This window comes from Nicotiana sylvestris, chromosome 1 (genome assembly GCF_000393655.2).
Source record: "Nicotiana sylvestris chromosome 1, ASM39365v2, whole genome shotgun sequence".
NCBI classification, from domain to species: domain Eukaryota; kingdom Viridiplantae; phylum Streptophyta; class Magnoliopsida; order Solanales; family Solanaceae; genus Nicotiana; species Nicotiana sylvestris.
Window position 1 is genome coordinate 161,115,442 of NC_091057.1, and position 9,452 is coordinate 161,124,893.

The 9,452-nt window shown below is 35.8% G+C and overlaps 1 protein-coding gene across 1 annotated transcript; it reads left to right on the forward strand.

Annotated features, from left to right (window-relative positions):
* Window positions 1-8,815: 8,815 nt before the first annotated feature.
* On the forward strand, window positions 8,816-9,217 carry LOC138876805 (uncharacterized). Its single transcript, XM_070155716.1, has one exon. The coding sequence runs from the start codon at window positions 8,816-8,818 to the stop codon at window positions 9,215-9,217; it is 402 nt and encodes a 133-aa protein (XP_070011817.1).
* Window positions 9,218-9,452: the final 235 nt, after the last annotated feature.

Sequence of the window (9,452 nt, forward strand, 5' to 3'; positions counted from 1 at the left end):
TATAATTTTCTTATTGCTTCAGTTCATTTTGTTTCTAGTTTGCTTCTATTTATGATTTTGTTGCGAAACTTGTAGTTGATGGTTACATTATTAGCATGTTATTATGTCTTACCCTTCTTTGAGATCAATATATTCCCCCTTATGTGTGTTTCTGAGCATGTCTTACCAATCATCTCTTAATTGTTATGTGTTTACCACCATGAATCCCCAAATCCCTATCACCCCCTATAAGTGATCTTGTTTTTTGTGTCTGGTTTTGTGACTATGCATGGTCAGCTATTTCTGAGCATGTCTATGCTAATTACTAGACCTTTGCTTGATTATGTGTTTGCAATCAAAGTGTTCTATGTATCCCAAATCCCCTTGACCCCTGTTTATGACTACTTTGGTTCTGTGACTACTGGCTATCTACAAACCTGTCCTAAGGTGTTTGGACTTCTGTTCATTTCTTCAATCTCTTTCCAAACAGTCTCTGTTGTTTTACTACATTACTTTCAAATAGACTTCTTCTTTTTATACAGCTTTTTACTAAAACCTCTCAACTTGTGTCAATCACTTTCACTCTACTCTTAATCAATAAGTTCTGCCCCCTCCAGTATGTGTACTGCCTTGGGATCCTCTTGAGAACCATCTGAACTCTGGCATACTGAGGCTGTCTTTTCCACACTGCAATTGTTCAATTTTTGGTTACCAAATCTAGGTGTAAGCACTGCCCGGGATCCTTGAGATCCTTAGGGAACTTTGATGTACCTAGACTATGTTATTATCTATGGAATTGAGGCCATTTGAGGCTTTGGAAATCTGAGCCTAAATGAAGGCTCCCAATAGAATAGCTTCTTATTTTTCTTATTTAATTATGTAATTCATTCATTGGTCTGTAATAACTTGTAAACAAATATTGGGGTATCTAGTGAAAGGGATGGGTAGATGCATGTTTGTGGGGGTAATACGGGTAGAAATCATGCTCCTAGGGCCTTATGTTTAAATTTGATTGTTTTCCAGTAGAAATCATGCTCCTAGGACTTTATGTTTAAGTTCGATTTCCTTACCAAGTAGAAATCATGTTTATAAGGCTTTACATTTTGGTCATGTTTAGAAACCATGCCTATAGGTTCTAAATAATCATGCCTTCAATGTCTTAAAATCGGATTAACTAATAGATTCCATGCATATAGGACTTAAATTCAGATTCTGTTACAATGAGTGTTATGTATGTTTCCATGCCTGCAAGTCTTTAAAATCAGTATCAAACGTAGATATCATGCTTATAGGAAATCATACTCAAATTCCTGCATGTTAATCTAAGCTAATCTGAATAATTTAACTTAGTCCACGCTTAGCTCACTTTTGAATTGGTTTAACTAAGTATTCCATATTTCCTGAAACGAGTCTTTTAAAACTGCCTCAATCTCATTAGATATCATGCCTATAGGTGTTACAGAAAATCTGTTTCAAAACCTGCTTTATTTCACTATACAAATGTGCTAATCAGTGGTCCGCATATAGGCAAGGAGTCCGGAACCCAATTGTGGTTCTTTTGGACTCAAAATACATAAATAGATGGAAAAAAAGATGACATTTTTATATATAGTGCCAAAATACTTGGCTATATATATTAACGTTAATTGTGTCGTTAATGTATAGCGCCAAGTATTTTGGCACTATACTGGAAAAGCTGACACGCCCAGTTATTGCGCCAAAATACTCGGCGCTATACCCCTTTTTAAAAATCGAATCGGCTTCTTCATCGTCGTTCTGGTTCTTCTTCCTCAATATTTTACTCCTTCTTCTTCTTGGTCCCCCCCCCTCCCATACCCGCTACCCCACTATTTTAAAAAAAAAATTCTGGGTCCCCCCGTCACATAAAAGGTGAAGAACGTAGGTCCCACATTCGAGTAGAGCTTCGTATTATTGTTGATTCACTCTTCCGGAGTCAAAATTTCAATCTATTTGCTTTCCGAAAATTCTAAATCGAGGTATTTTGATTTATTTTAAGTTGAAACTTTTATAATAATGCATATTATTTGATTTGTATGTGTTCTATTTCGGTTTGTGTTTTTTTTTTGAAACTAGCATGTTAAATTTATCCGGATTTAATATTAGTATTTTATAAAAAAAATATAAATTTGTCAAATAAATTTGTCTGTTAATATCCTGATTTATATATATGTGTTTAAATGCCATTTTGTGTTTTATTTGCAATTAAATTTATTTGTTGTATATGTTTAGTTTAGATTATTTTTTAGCGTAGTAAAATCTAGACCTTTTTAGCGTAGTAAAACGTAGACCCTTTTAGCGTAGTAAAATTTATAGCCTTGTAGCGTAGTAATGTGTAGTATTTTAGCTTAGAATTCCTTTTGTTTAAGTATCTTATACTGGTAGTTGAAAATGCAAACTTTGTACAATTAAGTTAATAATTGTAGCAACACACATAATTAGTAATACGGATACCTTCCGGTTACTTTAAGTATCACTGAACATTTCCTCACACTCATTTTTTTGCATAACAATGATATCAATTTATCGTACTCCATTGTAAGTGGCAATTTAACATGACACCGAGCAGGTAAACTGTAGCCCACGAAGTTATTCTCCATCATAACCTCACCCCCCCAATATAATGAAACTCTTATTTTACGCTCTTCAGACATAATGAAAAAATGCTGGAGAATTTAACAACAATAAACGTTTCAACAAGAGTTAAAAAAAATTTTGAATGAATTTCTATACAATCCTAACCTCTTTATATAGGAAATGGCTAGCCGAGATTTTTTTTATATATATAGCGCCCAAAAAGTGGGCACTATACGCTTTTAAATTATTGAAGTCAGGAATTATTGGTGGGGGAAAAAGGAGTATAGAGCCAAAATATTGGACGCTATACCTGGGCGTGTCAGCTTTTTCAGTATAGTGCCAAATTACTTGGCGCTATACATTAATGGCACAGTTAACGTTAATGTACAGTGCCAAGTATTTTGGCACTATATATAAAAATGTCATCTTTTTTTCCCCACCTATTTATGTATTTTGAGTCCAAAAGAACCACAATTGGGTTCCGAACTCATAGGCAAGCCCTTAGCGCGTTTTCAAAACTACATTTCTGAAAATTGTTTCTATTACTTAATGTTTTCTGATCCTAACAGACTTTAAAAATCCATAGGCAACTGCTAGGGTCACTACTCCTGAGTTTCTAAAAAATAAGTTGTTTGTTTCTGCATATTCACCTAGATATCCTGCCTTAGGACACTGTCTGATAAAAGACCTTAATTGTGTTTGAGTCGTGCTGTTATATGCTTATTTGAGGAGGAAATTTTAAGCATTTAATTGCTTCTTTCTATGTGCTGAAAGTCCTAAGTGTTTTGCTTGTTGCCTTAGAATTTTTGCCTTTTAAAATCTTAGGGGTCCGTCTAGAATCACCTACAGGTAGAGGTCCTAACTCCCTCCAGGACCATTAAGACAGGACGGGTAGCAGCACACAATAGAGATTGTTGACCAAACACTCGCTTAGCACAACGATGTAAAATTCGTGGTTTTATACCCTCAGGACAATATTTACAATCATTACTTACCTCAAACCGGTCCAAACTCTAGCCCGCAATACTTTTTCCTCTTGACTCGGCCTTGGAATGCTCCAAATCTAACCAAAATCAGTATCATACCATTAATATGCGCTAAAGGAACAAAGCCCAAGCGAAAATAATCAAATTAACTCAAACATTTCGAAATCGGCCAAACTCGACCCCCCGGCCCACGCCTCAGACTTCGATACAAATCACATCATTATAATCCTTATCCTCCCACGAGTCTATGCATACTAAAAACATCAAAATCGGACCCCAAATGGCCCCTCAAATCCCCAATGGAAACTCTCTAATACTAAGCCCTAATTCTCTAATTTTAACCCTTAATTTCCATCAATTTCAAGCCTAATCAGTAGAATAATGCCATTAGAATCGAGTATTGGGTTCAAAAATCTTACCTTCAAGCGTTATCCCTTGAATCCCTCTTCAAATCCTCTCAAAAAGCTCTCAAACGGTTTCAAAAATGGTAGAACAAGGCTAAAAATCGCGAAGGAAAGCTTATATAGTTTCTGCCCAGGTGTTCCCGCACCAGCGGACCGCTTCTGCGATCAAAATAACCGCACCCGCGATTTTCACTTAAGGGCCAATTCTGCATCTGTGGTTAGAACCTTTCACCTGCGGCCCCACAAGTGCGCTAGAAACTCCGCACCTGCGATCCAGCTCCAAATAACCAAAACCGCTTCTGCGACCTCCTTCATGCATCTGCGACACTGCACCTGCGGTCCCCAATCCGCAAGTGCGGTTATGATAATAACAGCAGCTGAAGCTGCTTAGCTTCAATTTCCAAACTCCCCGTCAACCTTCCGAATCCATCCCAAGGCCCCTGGGACCTCAACCAAAAATACGAACAAGTCATATACTACTATTCAAACTTGTACCAATCCTTGGAACACTCAAAACAACGCCGAAACACCAAATCACCCTCGGATTCAAGTCTAAGGATTCCAAAACTTTCGAATTCCGCAATTGATCAAAAAGTCTATCAAACCTCATTCGAATGCCCTGAAATTTTGCACACACGTCCCAAATGACACAAACGACCTATTCCAATTTTCGGAATTCCATTCCGATCCTGATATCAAAATTTTAACTACCAACCAGAGAACGCCAAAATTCCAATTTCGCCTATTCAAGCCTAAATCTATCCAGGACCTCCAAAATACATTCCGATCACGCTCCTAAGTCCCAAATCACCTCGTGAAGCTATCCAAACCATAAAAACCAAGTTCCGAGATCATTTACTCACAAGTCAACTTCCGGTTGACTTTTCCAACTAGAAGGCCAACTTAAGAGACTAAGTGTCTCATTTCTCTATAAAACCACTCCGAACCCAACTAACTAATACGATGCGATGAAATACAGCTGAACAATACATAAAGAAGAAGAAATGGGAGAAACAAAGCGGTAACTCATGAAACGACCGATCGGGTCGTTACACCATTATATTTTTCAATTAATAATTTTCTTTAAAAATTCATTTCTCGAACTAGGGACCTCGGATTTCGATTCTGGGCATATGCCCAAGTCCCATATTTTACGACGGACCCTCTAGGACCGTCCAATCACGGGTTCGGGTCCGTTTACTCAAAATATTGACCGAAGTCAACTTAAATTATTTTTAAAGACAAAACTCAATATTTTTCTCACATTTTCATATAAAGCTTTTCAGAAGCACGTCCGAACTATGCACGCAAATCGAGGAGGAAAAAATGAGGTTTTCAAGGCCTCGAAACAAGGAATTGGATTCTAAAACGAAAGATGACCCTTTGGGTCATTACAGTAACCTAATCCGCCCAACCCAAATCTTATTCTCAACTTTTAAACAAACGTACATAAAATTATCTTATGTTTTGGAATAAATGTCAATTCATGCCAAATGATTTTATTCCTCAATTTGGATTTAGAATTTTATTTGATACTTCTTCATCTTATAATACTAATAAATATCAGAATAATTAAGAAGTAGTAAAATTAGAACTTCCCACCTCCCACAACCCCAACGCTACCTCACCCCTAAATAGAAATATTATTTAGAGTACTTTCTTTTAATGTGTTAGATAAAGTATTTTCTTTTTTATTTCAAGAAAATGAATATTTTCTTTTTATGATGTAGAAAAAGTATTTTCTTTCATTTCAAAAATAAGTCATTTCTTTTTATGATGTAGAAAAAATATTTTTTTTCAAAAAATGAGTACTTTCTTTTCATGCTGTAGAAAAAGTATTTTCTTTTGTTTCAACAAAAATGTACTTTCTTTTTCATGATGTAAAAAAAGTATTCCCCCCTCCCCACAAAATGAGTACTTTATTTTCCTGTTGGAAAAAAAATATTATCTTTTATTTCAATAAAAGAATATTTTCTTTTTATGCTATAGAAAAGGTATTTCTTTCATTTCAATTAAATGAGTACTTTATTTTATTTTATTATGATACCTCAAATATAGCTCAGCACCCGTCCTTTATTTTATTTATATAAATTAAATTTGTTATTTTTTTGTTGTGATAATGTGTTTCTTCTTTATTTTCAGATTTTTTCATGTTTGATAATTATGTGTGTCAACGACACTTAGTTGTGGAGGGTTGAAAAAGAATTTTAGAAGATGTTTTCCCTTCTCTTGATAGGAAAAATATTTTCATCCGATTGGAAAAAAATGAATTCATAAAGAAAATATTTTTAAATATTTAAACAATCAATCATAAAAAAATTAGAAAATATTTTCATCACATGGGTTAAGATAGAACTTTAAGATTGAGCATTTCCATAGGTCAAGGTTGGGCATCATCATGGGTCCATTTGGGCTGATGATTTTTGATGGGTTAACTTGGGCTAGCCCAAAACAGCCCATTTTCAAAATTGTTCCAACCCTAACCCATTAAAACTTGGACGGGTCGGGCGGGTCAAATGAGTTTGAGTTAGTTCTGTCATCCCTAATCCGAGTAAAAGATTGGAACATAAAATAGACACATTTTTTCTCTATTTGCATATTTATCTTAAAACTTACAGCTTATAGCTAAAGATCAAATAACCCTAAAATCCTAATTTTCCGCAGCAAACGGCGACTCAAATATCACCATGGGCAAACTCCAAACCTAGCCTAACAAGAAAAGAAGTATCTCAAATCCACATTTTCGAATTATTTATTCTGCCACTAATCTGATTCGACATCGTAGTAATTTTATTTCAACTTAAATATCTGCAATTGATTTTAATTGAGAACCTTATTAAGTATTGTTAGATAAATTACAACTTCGAGAAGAAAATCATAAATTCAATTAAAGAAGTTTTGAGATTAAAATCGAATTTTCGAAATTGGATTCGATATAAAGTGGGGTGTTTTGGCAAACAATTGAGGATACCTTTGCAGTAGTTTAGAGGTGATTTGAAAGAATTAATTTCGAGTAAATCCACCAGAATTTCTGATGATTTGAATATATATATCCACTAGTAACCCACTTGTATATTGGTGTACTCAATCATATATCAAGTGTACACAATCATAAGAACAAAGTTAAATAAATTAGTGTAAAATTCAAGTGGTACGTTTTTAAAAAGTTATTTGTAACATAAAACTTTACAAATGAAAAATAACAAGTACTTAATAATTTCTGATATGTTGCATTTGAACCTTATTAATAGGACAAAATCTATCACTTTTCATCCTACATTGATGTGTATGGAGTTTTTAGGTCGTAGTTGCATTCCTTTCTATAATCTTTCACCTTTGTATAATAATTATACTTGCACTTTGAACTCTATTGTTGTCATTGGGCATTCGCACTTCTCCATAAATTCATTAGTTTATAATATGTGATTCAAAGTCTTATACAGAAGAAAATATCGTTAGAAGTTAGATTGACGGGAAGCGTATATGCATTTAGAGTTTCATAGATTGAGAAAGAATAACTATACTATGACGTACCGAGATATTTTATTAACGTATTTCATGCATTTATATATGCATATTGACCCATGACCAGATGGCGTTATATACGCGTATATATATGTATATGGGATATAGGAAAGGTTATGGCGTTATATACGCACCACCACCTGATCAGCTGGTATATGATGATGATGTTGCCCACAGTGGCTGAAATATGACTCAGACGGCGTTATATACGCGTATATATGTATATGGCATATGGGAAAAGGTTACGACGTTATATACGCACCACCACCTGATCAGCTGGTACACGATGATGATGTTGCCCACAATGGCTGAAATGATATGATGGGATGCCCTCAGAGGCTTGATAATTTTATGAACACATGTACCTATGCACGACATGACATTCATACGCATATGCATGATACTATAAGTATTTCCTGAGTTACAGAGTTATCCAGACTTACAGGATGAGTCATTTACTCCATGTTTCTTCTATGTCCTTTATATACTTATTTACATGCCTTACATACTCAGTACATTATTCGTATTGATGTCCTTTTGTTGGGGACATTGCATTTATGCCTGCAAGTATAGATTATAAATTTGACGAGCCTTCATAGTAGACAAGATCAGCATTCAGCGAAGGATCGGTAAGACTCCACCACATTCGAAGTGCAGCCGAGTCTATAAGTCATCGTGTTAGAGTTTGCTACAAACTTATGGGTAGGCCGATACCCTGTCCTATTTGATATCAAATAATCTTAGAGGCTTTATAGACAGAGGTTCATTTTGTATAGTATGTTAGAGGCTTTGACGGCCCATATGTATTCATATTTTAAGAACAATAGTTTATTAATATAGTGTTGTCCACTTATAGTTATACATTACGAGTTGTGGCCATGTTGGCCCATAATAGTTACAAAGAAAAAAAAATACAGAGTGGTTCGCTCGTACCAGAGCGGCACCAGGTGCCAGCCACGTCTCCCCTGGTTTGGGGCATGACACTTTAGAAGGTTGATTTACCCACGTTTACTGTCTACCACCCTCAAATAGATGGTCAAACAAAAGTGATCAACAGGTGTTTGGAGTGTTATCTCAGATGCATGACATTTCACAGGCCAAAGAAATGGCCTTAGTGGTTATTACTAGCTGAATGGTGATACAATACCACCTATCACTCCGCCACTAAAATGACTCTCTATAAGGTTGTTTATGGCCAGCAACCCCCACCCTCTACTTCCATATATGCCCTTGGACTCTTAATTGGAACTTGTTGATAGAAGTCAGCAAGTAAGAGAGGCCACCCTGAGAATTGTGAAGGCTCACTAGCTCAAGGCCCAGGATATGATGAATGCTCATGCAGATAAAGGTATGACTGATAGTGATAGGACATATGCAGGAGATTGGATATATGTCAAATTACATCCTTGCAGACAACTTTCTTTGAAGGACTATTCATTTCAAAAGCGCTCTGCTAAGTTCTATGTCCCTATTCAGATCACTCACAAGGTTGGAGTTGTTGCTTATACCTTAGCCTTGCTGGTTTATTCCAAAATTCATCCAATCTTCCACATTTCCCAACTCAAAAGGAAGATTGGCACTCAACTTGTTCCTCCAGTTCTCCCTACTGTTCATACTAAGCATGGCTATGTTCTACTGGCTCCTGAGGCTATTTTGGATAGACGGATGACCCCTAAAAATGGTCATGTTACTACTCAGGTCCTTGTCAAATGGTTAAACTGCCCCTGAAGACGGCACTTAGGAAGATTTACATGATTTCCAGCTCAGGTTTCCTATCTTCAATTCTTGAGGACAAGGATTGTTCGAAGGGGAGGGTAGTTGTTACGATCCAATTATATTAGAAATGCATTTCTTTGTAATTTTCATTTCGCATTTTGATTTCCGGATTCTCCAACTAAAAGTTAGTTAGGACAGTTAGTTGTAGGCACGTGAGGAGCACATGATTTCCCAAAGTTAGTTACAA